At 42.7% G+C, this 15,055-nt stretch overlaps 1 protein-coding gene across 1 annotated transcript in view; it reads left to right on the top strand.

The window, feature by feature from the left end:
• Window positions 1-15,055, top strand: part of CDON (cell adhesion associated, oncogene regulated) — a 103,841-nt gene that overhangs the window by 23,421 nt on the left and 65,365 nt on the right. Inside the window, exons 2-3 of the mRNA XM_049778912.1 lie at window positions 11,646-11,782; window positions 14,298-14,570. Coding sequence (XP_049634869.1) covers window positions 11,707-11,782; window positions 14,298-14,570 — 349 coding nt within the window. The 5' untranslated portion in view covers window positions 11,646-11,706. The remainder of the gene's footprint in view (window positions 1-11,645; window positions 11,783-14,297; window positions 14,571-15,055) is intronic.

Raw genomic sequence — 15,055 nt, 5'->3', positions numbered from 1 at the left:
CTTTGCCCCTAAAGAGTCTCCAGCGCTTCAGGCCTCTCTCCTTACCCCCTGCTGAAACTGAGCACTCGCTGAAACTCTCACTTCTTCCTGCCACATTGTAGGATCCCCTCTCAGTCCCCGGAACAGTGAAGTCTGTAAAACTCTGCTTCTCACGGATTTCCTGCCTCGGTCATACCCGCACCTGCCACTCCCTCCCTCGCTTGTCCACTCTGGACAGCTGCCCCAATTCCTTTATTTATGGCCTGAGCATTGGGGAATTAGAGTAGAGGGACAGATAATGGATTCCAAAGCTGTCTGAACTCTATCTTCTTTTGCAGTCTAAATAATTTACTTGCCAGGTCCTAGCAATTCTGACTTGCAGCTCTCTTGTAAATATGCCCGTTGCTTTAAAAGTGGGACATCTCCATGGATCACTGATTATTTCTGCAGCATCATCTCTGTCCTCTTTCTCAAGTCTTCTCCCCTTCTTTACTCTAATCATTCCTTATGGGGCAGCATAAGTGATTTTTCTTCTTTCTCTTCTTTTTTATTTGGTTTTTAGGCCATACCCAGTGACACTCAGGGGTTACTCCTGGCCATTTTGCTCAGAAATCGCTTCTGGCTTGGGGGACCATACCACGGTCTGGCCTAGGTCAGCGTATGTAGGGCAAATGCCCTACCGCTGTGCCACTACTGCGGCCTAATTTTTCAAAGACACAAATTGGATCTTTTCCCAGTGCTGTTCAGAAGCCACTTTGTGTTCTGACCTCTCCTCTTTAGCATGGCCTCATCTCTTTCCACTTTGACCCCCTGTTCTCTCCAGCCCTTTCTTGCTTTAGTGCCCTGCAATTCTCTCTCCCCTCCATGAGATTCCCCCTTGCCCTTTGCTTTTCCTTCCTCCCCACACACTGCTCCTCCAAACCTAGTTGTCACCTCCATTCATCTTTTCTTAGATAGAGCCTTCCTCAGTGCTGAGGTGGGCCCCTTCAGTTTCTTCTGCCACTCCCACTCACCTCCTGCTGTTCACCTGTCTTTCCTTCCCATCTACCCCACAATACCTACTACCCCAAGACTTTCCTATCCCTAGAGCTTGCCCACAGCAAAAACAATCCCATGGCTTTGGTGGGACAAAACATGGTGGATACCAGTGAATCTAAGTTCACCAGAAGATAAGTCAGCTGAGCATTGAAGTCACATTTGTGGACGTGATGGGCAGTTCACTGAAGGGAAATCCAATTGGGTTGTTCTTCTGTATGATGCCATGAGCCTTCTCTGCCTAACAGCAGAGGAGGAACACAAACAGGGTCAGGCAGCCTCTGCAGAAACCTCCTTTGAGTGTGAAGAAGGAGGACTGCTTCCCACAGGAAGTATCTGTCTGCTTCACAGCTCTCTGTTTCCATGTATTTTCAATAGGGGATCTCAGAATGATTCCCTTGGGTAGGCTGGCGGCCATGGAGTAGAGGAGCGTGCATCATCTGCCTCTCACACAGCATTGCGGGGGTCCTCAGTATCAATTGGGCTGTCTCATTTTTTCATAGAATATTTTTCTCTTCCTGAGGTGGGTACTTGGCAATGCTCAGGGGACCATGCAGGGTCAGGGCTTGAACCCGGGCTGCAAAAGGCAAAAGTTCACACTCTAGCCATTGGAGCTAGCTCCTTGGCCCTCCATGGTATTTTGCTGGCAAAGAATTGAAGTGTCCTGTGAATGGGGATGAGAGAGAGAGAGAGAGAGAGAGAGAGAGAGAGAGAGAGAGAGAGAGAGAGAGGGAGGGAGGGAGGGAGGGAGGGAGGGAGGGAAGAAGGGAAGGAGGGAGGGAGGGAGGGAGGGAGAGAGAGAGAGAGAGAGAGAGAGAGAGAGAGAGAGAGAGAGAGAGAGAGAGAGAGAGAGAGAGAGAGAGAAACTGATTCTGACTTTGTGTCTTTATAGAAGCACTTCTCCTTAGCTTTAGGCAACAATGAAGAAGTTGTCTCACTCAAGCCATCCCCAGAAGTGGGAGCTCTTGTATGGAAGCGTTGCTGTGTGGGCGGCCATTGTGTCGGCCGCATCTGTGGCTGAGGGTTTTCTCCACTGCCCCCCAGCACATGTCCCATCTGTTTCGTGTACAGCCAAAGTCACTGGAAAAGCATCACTCCTGAGTGGGCCCAGCGTGCAAGCATCCACTTTCTATTCACTCAGTGGTGTTTTTTCTTTGCTTCAGGCTATTTCAGCACTTTTTATTCTCTCTGCACTTGGACACATTCCTTCATTTCAGTATCCCACTCCCTGTTCAATGTGTGGCTGCAGCCAGCGAGTGTCCAGGACTATGTATTCCTCCTCCGCCAAGCAAGGGCTTGTCCAGAGTAGACACTCAAAAGAGTTACTTGATTGAATTATTTCCTGGAAACAAGCTGAGTGCTATGGGGAAGTCTGTGCAGGAAATGATGTTACTGTATTAATGGATTTAGTCCATTATTCAGAATGATAGGAGATTTATGATTGGATATGATTAAAGCCAAGATAATTAAAAAAAAAAGTGTGTTTGGGGCAGGAAAGATAGCTCAGAGACTTAAGCACATACTTTTCTTGTGGTAATCCCAGGTTTTTGCCACAGCATCATTGGGAAAAACCCTACTCCCCCAAAAAAAGAGACATGAATCTAACTTCCCTGCTTGAAATTGTTCTGAATTCATCTTAATATATTTTTTTCTTACATATTATTGTTTGGGGGCCAAATATAGTATCCTGCTATACTCTGGGCTTATTCTCATCTTTGTGCTCAAGGATTACTTCTGTCAGGGACTCAAGGAACCATATGGGGGGCTGGGGTCAAGACCTCTCTAACTCTCGGCCCAATATTTAGTCATTTTAAAGCAGGCTTAGGTTTCGCTCTAGTTACTAGAGAAAATCCAGTTGTCTTTTTTTTTAAAACTAAAACAAATTAACTATTGAGAAATAACATGTTTTGAAGTTGACCATTTGAAAATAGGGACCGACTGTTCACTTTATGAAAGAAAATTAAAAATTCACACAGAACCAGTTCTTTTTTTTTTTTTTCAATAAAATGCTTTCAGGATTTCTTTAGAGGAAATTGAGTTAAGGTATTTTTTATTTTGAAGAATGATACTGACTCTGAAGCAGTTTTGGCTTGCAAATTAATTACAGTTATTCCCTAAGCCCAAAAGAGAAGTGTAAGAATGTTTGATATAGGAATGCAGGGAGGGGATAATTTGGAGCTAGCTTCCATCACCCCTGGGAAAGCAGAGGCCTTGCTTCGAAAACAAAGGAACTGAATCTAGAAATTCAGGAAAGACTTTTCCCCAAAGGATTATTCTGGCAGCATGTTGAAAGGGGGTTATAAAAGCATTAGGTTCACAACCTGAACAATAAGTTAAGTAAATGTTAGGGAAGTATTTCCTTTCTTATTCCGAGACATCCTTCAATTTCCTTTGCCAATACAAATGCTCCGGAGCCTGGGGGTACATGAAGTCCAGTCCCTAGTACCAGACAGATGGCCAGTCGGGAGGAAGAAGCTTCCAGAAGGTAACTCCAGATACTACCAGCTTTTCTTTAATGATCTCAAGCCAGGGCTTCAGGAGGAGCCCTCAAATCAGCAGAATTGGGGGGTCCTTCCCAGGCTTTACAATGTGTCTCTTATTTGGCCTCTTACTTGTACATTTAGGTAGCTGGCACAATTTCATTTTTTGTTTCCTGTACCCCATCTTCACTTGGAGAGGCTGCATATCAGGTGGTTTTGTGGGAGCAGAATATCCACTAAGTTTATCTCAGACAGTTAGCCTCTCAGAACTAATGGGAAAGTTAATGTGATTGTGTTGCTTCAGGATCTCTTGTGAGGGCAGGAAGAAAGTAGATGAAAACCCCCCCCCCCCAACAAAAAAATACCAAGCCAAGCTGATTTCTTCTGAGACCAGCATCTTAGATAAGGCCTAATGGTTCTGCTGTTCACAGAGCCAACCAATGGTGCCTGCCAGAATCCACTGGGAATGTAAAAGAGTGAGACCCATCAGAGCCAGTTCCCTTGGGTCACTGTACTCTCTCTAGTAGTTTAGGGATATAGAGGTATTTATACACTTTGTGGGTAATGTAGGGAGAATAAATTGTTGCTATGAATGAGTGGTTGGTACTTTAATATTTTGAATGCTAGGAAATATGCCAATAAAGTGTCAACTAAGTAATTTAAGTACTTCCTATAGAGTAGGGAAAGAAAAGAAATAGAATGGAGTGGAGAGGAATAAGACAGATGAAAAGTAACATGGATGGGGGCAGGGGTCATGTAATGATAGAACTAAATACCCAAACCACGAGGCAACAACACTGAAATCCTAAGACACAAACTTTAACAACTGAACTTAAAATGGTGCCTGGCAAGATGGCAGTCTGGGGGATGGAAAGCTATGGGAGACACTGGTGGAGGGAATTTGACACTGGTGGGATCAGTGCTGGGACACTGTATGTCTGAAACTCAACTAGGAAGTTAACTTTGTAAATCACGGTGCTTTATTACAATATTTTTAGTAAGCTAAGTACCTTCTAAATAGCATAGGAAATTTGCAAAGCATATGCAGCTCTATAAATTATAGTTTTAATAAAGGGATGCTTTAGTAAATACAATGTTCATTATTTAATAAGGCAAGCTTTAAAAATATACTGCACATGTGTTATAATTTATTATATGAATATATATAAAGGAAATGCATCAAAATTTGATAGTATCTAAAGATAACTTAGGTGCCAAAATTGTCACATTTCTTTTTCCTACATTTGTATATGTTCAATATTTCTCTATTGGATGTATGGGTTTTTTTGTTTTTTGTTTTTTGTTTTTTTTGTTTTGTTTTTGGGGCCACACCGACGATGCTAAGGGGTTACTCCTGGCTGTCTGCTCAGAAATAGCTCCTGGCAGGCACGGGGGACCATATAGGACACCGGGATTCGAACCAACCACCTTTGGTCCTGGATCAGCTGCTTGCAAGGCAAACGCCAATGTGCTATCTCTCTGGGTCCGGGTTTTTTTTTTTTTTTTATAATTTTTTTATTTTGAATTATGAGAACAAAAGATGCAAAGAAAGAGGATAAGGTAAAGTTACAGTGGAAGGACAATCACCCATAACATAATTCTCAGGAGAAGTCCCCTTGCTGATATCTTAACTTTGAACTTTCAGCCAAAGAAAGTTAAGATAAATAAAACAGAATCCATGTGCAATTACTTTGTCCCTCAAGTTCCCAGATTGTAGCACATTATAATATTTCTTAACAGCACACAAGGCAATCTAAAGCCATCAAACTTACATAACTCCTTAAACATTAGAGGCATAGTATTTTTTACATTTCCATGTACATGCATATTAGCTTAAGGTAACCTCAAATTTTAAGTGGGTGCGTTTTAAGGATTAGAGTCAAAGAAGCACAGTAAAAACGGTGTTAGAGTGGCAATTGTTGTTTGCATAGGCCCACCAAAATATGAGAGGCATGGAAAGGAATAACCTTGGCCTAAATACAAAGAGATCCTACCCCTGAAGTTTCCTGGCATAAGACCAGCTCTAGGCCTCAGGCAAGTTATCGTTCGATCCAAGACATTGTCCGTAGCGCCAACACACTTATCACACAGTCTCTGTTGTTGGTATCATGTTTCTGTATTAAAGATTCTGGAATCTGCATGTCCTACATTGAAGTCATGATGTGGAGTGCCTTCTCGTTTCACCTCACCATGAAAGGGCAATGCAGGAAGCCCTGTCCTGTAAGCAGGTTGTTGTTGTTAAGTCTTCTCAGTGTTAAGGGAAGTCTCCTTTGAGCAGGACGATGTCTGAGCAGTGGTAGGGTCTTCCGTGGTAGAGGATTGCTTCCAGGTGATGTTATAGACAAACCTCACCATTAAGGGGCAATACAGCAAGCCCTGTCCAGTAAGCAGGTCATTGTTCTTGTTGTCTTCTCAGTGTTAAGGGGTGTCTCTTTTGAGTAGATCGATGTCAGAGCAGCTGTAGGGTCTTCCCTGGTACAGGAATGCCTCCGGGTGATGTTATATACAACCTTGGATGTTTTGTAAATGTCTTCTGTAGATCAGGGGGTAAATGGAGAATGCCCATTCTTCTGAGGCCTGTGCCAGGTCTTTATGTCAATGTTCAGGGTGTAAGGTCTCATTGCACTACAAGATTTGTGTTCCCATTTCTATTAGATAAGAACTTATTGGTATGTATAGTATTTTCCCATGTTAGTGTGCCTACGCAAACAAGATATAAAGCCACGTGGTGCTATCAGATATATGGGGGCATAAGAACATTTCCAACAAGACCCATGACTTGGTTCAAACATAAGTATTAAACTGAGGGATTCTTTCACACCAAATTCCATATTGAGCAGTTCACAAAGAGAAGATAAAAAACATGGGGGGGGGGATCATCACTGTATAAGAAAGTATTCAGCAAAAGTTATAGCCATCAAAGAAAACACCCATAAAATGTTGAAAAGATATGTGTCCTTTTTATGCCTTTTAAAATAGTTGGGTAGGTGTTAACTCCAGGGCACCACTTTGGTCTGTGACTTAGGACTCAACAGTACTTAAGTTACAAAGGGTAAAAAAGGAGTAATGATGATAGGAGTTAAAGAAGTTAAAGAGAAATATGAACTTATGAAGGGGTATGCAAAAGGGCAGAGTACAAAATGGACATTCTGCATACATAAAAACATAATTCAATGATAGTGAGTACTATTAATGTTTCTTGTGAGAGTACTATTAATGTTTCTTGTTTTATCCTGTTAATCCTGTGGTCAGTCATGTTTCCTGAGAAGTTGGACTTGGGTTGCTGTTGGTGGCTGTTGAAAATATAGACTGGACAGAGATTACCAGTGCCAGCCAAACCTCCTCCTGCTAGACTCCCGGCTCCCAGGAAGGAGAGATCCTTCAAGAAGCTGGGAGACCAGAAGTTCAGAGCCCCACCCAGACCCTCCCTAAGGAGCTGCATGGGTAATGGGGGAAGGCCTAGGGTACCTTCAAGCTCCACCAAGGGACCCAACTCACCGGCTTGCCCAGGCATGTGGCCCGGGGAAGCCCTGGAGATCTGGAGCAAGGCGGTAGAGGGGTGCTGGGGTCACCCAAGTCCCGCACTCCCACTAGGCCTGGTCAAGCAGGCCTCCGGCATGGCGTGGGCCTGCCAAACCTCCTCCTGCTGGACTCCCCCGGGTTTTTTTTTTTAATTGTTTCTTTGGGTGGTTTTTGTTAGGGCCCTTGCCTGTTGGTGCTCTGAGACTACTCCTAGCTCAGTGCTTAAGGGATCACATAGTGCAGGGGATTGAGCCCAGGGTTCCTGTTGCAAAGTCAGCACATACTTTCTGAGGAGCTCCTTATCCTGAATGTCAGCTTTTTAATTGAGTGTAGGACCTTCTGTTCACGATTTTCTACTCTTAAAAGTAATGTTTATTTACATCGTGTGATATGTGGGAAAAAGAACTCAGGTTTTTAAAAACTCTTGCCTGCATTGTAGATGCCATAGGGTGCTTTAAAAATATCTTTTTTTTTTTTTTTTTTTTTGCGGGTGTGTGTGTGTCTTGGATCACACATGGCGGCGCTCGGGTTTCTCCTGGCTCTCTGCTTAGAAATCGCTCCTGGCAGACACAGGGGACATAGGGGATGCTGGGATTCGAACCACCATAGGTCCTAGATTGGCTGCTTGCAAAGCAAACACCCTACCAGTGCGCTGTCTCTCTGGCCTGCTTTAAAAATATTTTTTGAAATATCTTTGATTTATTTTATTTTTATTTTTTTTACTCCCCCTCCATTTTTTCTGAAATATCTTTTAAAATTTAAAAATCTGAGAGACATACTGAGTTCTAAAATATGACAATGTGATACAAATCCATTTCTCCTCTACCTGATACTTTTTTGTTTTTTAAAATAAAAACAGATTTTATTTGGAAGTTTTGAGGAAAGGGACAGAGGAGGGGGAAAAGAGAGAGTGTGCAAAAGAGAATGAATAAAAGAATGAATGCTGACTTGTCCAGTGTGAAGAGCCCAAACACATCCCATATTTCATCTTCTTTCCATGAGAATTCATTGCTTACTCTCTGAGACCATCTCACAGTGGATTCTACTAGAGCAGAGGCCAGATGGCCTTTGGCAAGCACGGTGGGCAGCTGGGCTTTTTTGTTTTCCTGGACCCTTCCCTGGTCACTGTTTCCAGACCAGTAAGAAGAGGGTCGGATAGCCGCTTCCCTGCAGGGGAAATGAGGTGGTTTCACTCTTGCCAAGGTACAGTTTTATAGGCAGGAAAGGACATATGTGCTAAGCCACACACCTGTGTGGAGGGCAGCTGCAACTGTGTTCGGTTGTGGTAAACTTAATTGGCCAAAAAAAATAGTTTGTTTGCTTGGGCAATGCAGGGAAATTTCACATTTGTCTCTTCATTTCTGTATCTAATGATAAGAGTGGCAAGTACTTTAAGAATTATCTATAAATAAGTGAAATAGGGGCCAGAGAAATAGCATGGAGGTAAGGCGTTTGCCTTTCATGCAGGAGGTCATCGGTTCAAATCCCGGCGTCCCATATGGTCCCCCGTGCCTGCCAGGAGCAATTTCTGAGCCTGGATCCAGGAATAACCCCTGAGCACTGCCGGGTGTGACCCAAAAACTACAAAAAAAAAAAAATAAGTGAAATAATTTGCTATCTATAGAAACATATACATATATAGTTATATAGTAATTCCACTAATAATATTAAGCATTTCCTTAGACAGATAGATTTGAGGGAGCCATTGTTGGCAGTGCTCAGGGCTTACTCCTGGCTCTAAGCTTAAGAACCACTTCTGGTTGGGCTTGGGGACCATAAAGGGTAGCAGGGGTTAAAGCTGGTTCAATAGTATTAAAGTAAGTGCCCTACATGCTGTATTGTTGCGGCCTTGACAAATATCATCTTTTTGAAAATGACATCCTCTGAATAGTTTTCTTGTGGTTCCAATGGAAGTGTCTTTGTTTATGCAGCATTTATCCTGTTAATCCTGTGGTCAGTCATGTTTCCTGAGAAGTTGGACTTGGGTTGCTGTTGGTGGCTGTTGAGTAGAATTTTAAGCTACCCGACCCACTTGGCAATAGAACCAGGTCCTTGTCCTCATGGACCATAATTCTCTAACCAAATGGAGCAGACATGCCAGGACTAAATCCACGCTGAGTCAACAGCATGAGAACTTGAGTCTGTTACAGCTCTAATTTCTTTGCAGTCCTCCCATCAGCTGACAGCAGCTCAGAGTAACTGGTAGAGAAGAATATTCTGAGGCAGCAATATCAAGATATGACATTTTAAAGTACAGTAGTTGGGTAGGTCATGTGTTAGGATTAAAGTTGACCAGGGAAACCGGTTTGTTTCACTGCTTCTTGGTAAATAAATAGTTAAGGAAAGATTTGGCAAACTCCAAGGGAGAAACACTCATTTGTGTCTTCATTCTCTCAGGAAAAGTGTCTACTGTTAACAAGTTCTTTGAATGTTTACCTTGCCTTGACTGCTTACCACTACTGTCAGTTCTTATCCTTGAACCAAGTGAGAGTTCAAATAAACCCAAGATTTCCACATGGTGGTGCCTGCCAATGGTATGCTGCCAGAATAGCCCTTCCCATCTGTTGAAGAGGTTAAATGCAGTCCATGAATCAAATAGTCTGATCAACTGGTTAACCTTGACACCCCATGTTTGCAGCCAGTAGATTTTAGGGTTCCTAGAAGAAAATAGGCCGAGAGAGAGAGAGAGAGAGAGAGAGAGAGAGAGAGAGAGAGAGAGAGAGAGAGAGAGAGAGGGCTTGCTGTATTAAAAGCCATACCAAAGGTGCCTTACTCTATCTTATTACCCAATATTATCAGTGGTATGATAAAATTAAAAAAATTTTAATTAAAAAATTTAAATTTCTGTTTTGGGGCTAGGAAGCTACCGTAAAGGACTGGAATATCTATTTATAGCATGCAAAATGCCTCAGTTCAATTCCCCACACTGCATACTTCTCCAAGTACTACCAGATATGCACCCAAAGTAAAACAAAACAAAAAAGTTTCATTTCTAAAATGTCATTTCTGTAGTTCTGGATTCTGTGTTTCCTATGGAGGCAGGGCCCAGAAGTGTAAGAGAAATTGCAGACATAGTCATTCCTTTTTGCATCTTTAGTCCTGCATGGTATCTGGTAGCTAGTGGGCATTTACTGAGGGTTTTATTTTTTTGGTTTGTTTGTTTTTGTTTTTGGACCATACCCGGTGACACTCAGGGTTACTCCCGGCTATGTGCTCAGAAATCGCTCCAGGCTTGGGGGATTCTGGGGGATCGAACCACAGTCTGTCTTAGGCTAGCGCGGGCAAGGCAGACAGATGCCTTACCATTTGCACCACCTTTCTGACCCCAGGATTTATTTATTTATTTTTTTTACAAATTGAAAAAGACAATAAAAGAGAAATGTAGTTGGAATAAACAGGAAAAAGTGAGATGATTGGCTCTTAAGATGTTCCTTTTAACTCTAAGAAACATGCCTAATTTCCCCCATAGTATTAGAATTTAATCACGCAAAATTAATCTGATGCATTCTGGAACAAGCTAAGTTTCGGAACAGAAATGAGGGTCATGGATGGTGGGTATCCCAGTGTAGGGGCAGTGTCGAGGGAGAACATGAGCCAGTCTGGAGGGTGGCACAGAAAGCACTGATGCTCCAAATTTTCTTCTCTTGTCTCATTTCTCTCTCACCATGTAGACTGGACCTTTGTGTCTGTATTTGTTTATGTACTTCAATTCTTTTATGGATGGATTTCTAGAGTTGTCCTAGTCTGGGACAAGCATTCAATATGTACTTCTTGCAGGAATTTGGATAGAGGGACTGGAGAGTGGCAGGGAGTTTCTGCATGCATGTCAGTTTGTTCATTGAAAAAATCACGCAGTTTGGGTTCTTTATTTTTATTTATTTATTTATTTTTTTGATTTTGGGTTTTGGGCCACACCTGGTGGCGCTTAGGGTTACTCCTGGCTCTGTGCTCAGAAATTACTCCTGGTGAGGCTAGAATGGTGAATCCTGGTGTCCCACATGGTTCCCCAAGCCAGGAGTGATTTCTGAGCACATAGCCAGGAGTAACCCCTGAATGTCACTGAATGTGGCCCAGAAACAAACAAAAAAAAAAATTTACCATGGTCACAACAGTGTTCAAGAGTGTAATTTAGGTGTACAAAGTTACGCTCCTCCACCACCACTAGTGTCCCAGCACCTCAACTATTGCCATTTATTACTTCTGGGTGAAGAGTAAATGAATATAGCAGAAACACCATCTGGGGTGTTACAGAACTCTATAATACTAACTCCTGTTATGACTTGCTGGAGGAGACATGGAGGAGGTGTGTGGTGAGATTGTGTTGAGTCTCAGCTGCATGAGAGGTGCATAAGCAAATGTACAAAAAGCAGATGAATGTGTTCATTTGGAAGGACAGAGTCTGTGCACTCACTCAGAGGTGTCCTGCCTTGGAAGACTAAGGACAATGTCTTGAGTTTCAGTGTTTGGAGATAAGTTTGTACCTTGGAGAGCTGTAGATCATTAAGTGCCTGGTATTGGACATGCTCTGCGGAGTGTTCCAGTGATGGAGCCCTGATGCTCACTGCATGGCTCTGGAGAATGAAGGTTTCAGTTCTTAAATGGTTCAGCTGTTCCTTTCTTTTCTTTCAGTGAACCAAGGCCTGGACCCTGCTCTGGAAGTCTGGCTTGCCCACTTCTGTAATCTGACGCTATGCATTCAGCCCCTGGGCTCCTGCAGACTGTGCTCTTCGTCATCTTGACCCTCCAGTGTTCTTCCATGCATTCAGGTGAGTATAGGGATTTGGCCAAAGCTTTGCCTTTCCTGTTCTTAGAATAGAAACAAAGCCCAAACATAATGCTTTGCTCCTAGGAATGGTTTTGAAGACATATTTTTTTGTTTTTGTTTTTGTTTTTTGGGCCACACCCGGCATTGCTCAGGGGTTACTCCTGGCTGTCTGCTCAGAAATAGCTCCTGGCAGGCACGGGGGACCATATGGGACACCGGGATTCGAACCAACCACCTTTGGTCCTGGATCGGCTGCTTGCAAGGCAAACGCCACTGTGCTATCTCTCCGGGACCAAGACATATTTTTTTTAAAAATTCGCTGCCTAAGTTTTTAAATTTGTAAAACTTTCCTTCATTTCATGGCCATGAAATATTGCTTCTTGGGAGTCAGCATGCACTCTCCTCATTCTTTTGCTGTCTTTAAAATTATTTTCCTGGGACTAGAACAATGGTACATTGGGTAGGGCATATAACAGGCCTGGATTCAATCCCTGACACCCTATATGGTCCCCAGAACCTGCCAGGAGTGTTCCTTGAGCGTAGAACTAGGAATAAGCCCTGAGTACTACTGGATGTGCCAAAAATACAAAGATGTATTCCTAGCATGATTTTTTACATAAAGGAAATAACAATTTGGACATTGTTGTGGGAATGAAATGTTGACTACATCCCCTCATAGAGAAATTTTGGAATCAGCATGTGATGATACTCAGCTTGAGGAGAGATGCCCAAGTCTGCTTCCCCTTACGACTCTGCCTGGTGTATCATCTCCCTCTGCGGACTGCTGAAAAGCTGAAATGTGTTTATTGTTAAATGTGGCTCTAAGGCCAAACCTAGGACATGGTTCACACACATTTCTTTTTATTTTAGATTTGTGTAAAGTTGATGTAAAAGGTTTAACAAACATATTATTCTTGTGCTGCCAAGTGTGCCCCCTCAATACTCTGTTAAAGGGAGTGGCATGATAGTGCACAGGTAGGGTAAATGTCTTGTATAAAGCTGACCCAGGCACCCTCTCTGGTCCTCTGAGCACCACCAGGAGTGAAGAGTCAGGAGTTAGCCCTGAGCACTGCTGGGTGTGGTCCCACCTCCCCCTGCCCCCAAAAAAGACAAAACAACAAAAAAACTTTGTTAAAGGTATTAAAGAGATAGGATGGGGGGTTAGTTGTTTGCATTGTGTGCAACTGGCCTCTGATCTATCTTTTACACTCTGCATGTTACCCCAACATCCTAGTAGTGATCTCGGGTACAGTATCAGGAGTAAGTCCTGAACACTGCTAGGTATGTCATAACTACCACCCCCCATTACTAAAATGACTAAGTGTCTATTTTAGTGGCTTTTATTTTTGTTTTACTGAACAACAACAATATTCAGTGAAGAACATTTGTTTTTGTTTTTGTTTTTTCCTTTTAACTATTTATGTCATCACATCCACAGTATTCCTGGATCTGTTTTGATACTTTAGTGTAAAAACTCCACCCAAACTCCTGGGGGAATAGCCATAATTACTCCAAACTCCAAATGAAAATATTAAAATCAATATCCTTTTTAGCTTTGTATTCCCCAAAGCATATATTTCTGTTTGACTTGCCATCCTTCTGCTTCTCCTTTCTTGAGAAACATTGAATGTGTAATAATTTCCATTTCTTTTTGGACCACACCTAGTGGTTCTCAGGGTTTACTCCTGGCTTTGTGCTCAGGGGTCACTTCTGGTGAGACTTAGGGAACTATACAAGGGTGCTGGGAATCAAACCCAGGTTGGCCAAATGCAAGGCAAGTCCAGATTTACCGTACTGTCTTTCTAGCCTTTAAATTTTATTTTTTAGAAGCTACTTTACTAAAAGAGCAGTTTGTATTTCTTCTCTATACATTATTTTGTCTAATAAGAGAGAAGTTTTCCTCTGTTTTACCCTAATTGCTAAGTCCTAATTCAACATTTTGCTTATTTTGTTTTCCCAAAGTAGACTTAATAAGAATGTTTCTAGAACTTTTTTTTTTTGGGGGGGGGGGGGCACAGCTGGCAGTGCTTAGGTGTTACTTAGGTGTTACTCCTGGCTCAGAAATCACTCCTGGCAGGCTTGGGGGATCATATGTTTGTTTTTTTCCTCAGACCCCTGCTTTTATTGACAAGAATCAGGTCCCACCCTATGGTGGAAGAAGATTAGGAAGTAGGGAATAATCCAATATACCATTACCAGATTACACCCTAGGTTGGAGTACAAATATTAATTAGGGTAGAATCAGTAACCTAAGAATATGGGATGCCTGGGATCAAACCCGGGTGTGTCCTGGCTCGTCTGTGTGCAAGGCAAAAGCCATACGGCTGTGCTATTACTTGGCTCTGTTTCTAGAATTTTGCAAGCACTAAGAACCATAACATTTATAGATGAAGTTAGTAAGAATTGCCTTTGGTTATGGAGCTTCGAAAGAAATGTACTTAATGTCCTCTTTCTCTCTCTCTCTCCTTCTCTCCCACGTCCCCACCGCTTTGCACATGGGGAATGTTCTCTTGCAGACTTGGCACCTTATTTTATTTCTGAGCCACTGTCAGCCATCCAGAAACTCAGTGGAACTGTAGAGCTACGCTGCTCGGCTGGACCTGTGACCACTCACATCTCTTGGCTGCATAATGGAAGCAGATTAGATAGAAACATGGACCAGATTAAGATTCATCAAGGGACGTTGACTCTTCTTTCCCTTAGCCCCTCCCTCGTGGGTTCCTACCAGTGTGTTGCCAATAATAGTGTTGGTGCAATTATAAGTCGCCCCGCAATGGTCTCCACAGCTGGTGAGTTTCATTTCTTTGCCGATCACTTTTTTTTTTCTCCTGGAATTACTCCTTGTATAATTGAATACTGGGGGGAGCCTGAGTTTGGGAGTAGGTCTTATCGGGGTTTTTATCCCAACCTTGACTCCTGCTATGTACACCTCGGGAAATTGAACCCTGTAACCTCTCCTAATGCCTTCATCTATCACATGGGCATGGAAGCGATTTGTTGTACGGGACAACTATCTAATGTGGACTGTCTTTGGTGAGCCTTGAAAAATTCTTGGTTTTCAACCACCACCAACCACCAAAAAAGCTGTTGTGTACTTTGACACTCGGTTATTTCAAACAGTCCTTTATCGTTCTTTCCCATCAAATTGTTTTATTTATCTTGATTACTGAGTGATTTTAATTTATTTAATTGGAACCAGGCTAAAGGAGTGGGGGGGGGGGGCTGGAACGGGGAAATGACTGTAAAGAAAGGAATGTTGAGCATTGAGCTTATG

The sequence above is a fragment of the Suncus etruscus genome, chromosome 8 (genome assembly GCF_024139225.1).
Source record: "Suncus etruscus isolate mSunEtr1 chromosome 8, mSunEtr1.pri.cur, whole genome shotgun sequence".
NCBI classification, from domain to species: domain Eukaryota; kingdom Metazoa; phylum Chordata; class Mammalia; order Eulipotyphla; family Soricidae; genus Suncus; species Suncus etruscus.
Note: the sequence above shows the minus strand (reverse complement) of the source record. Positions and strands in the feature narration are given on the sequence as shown.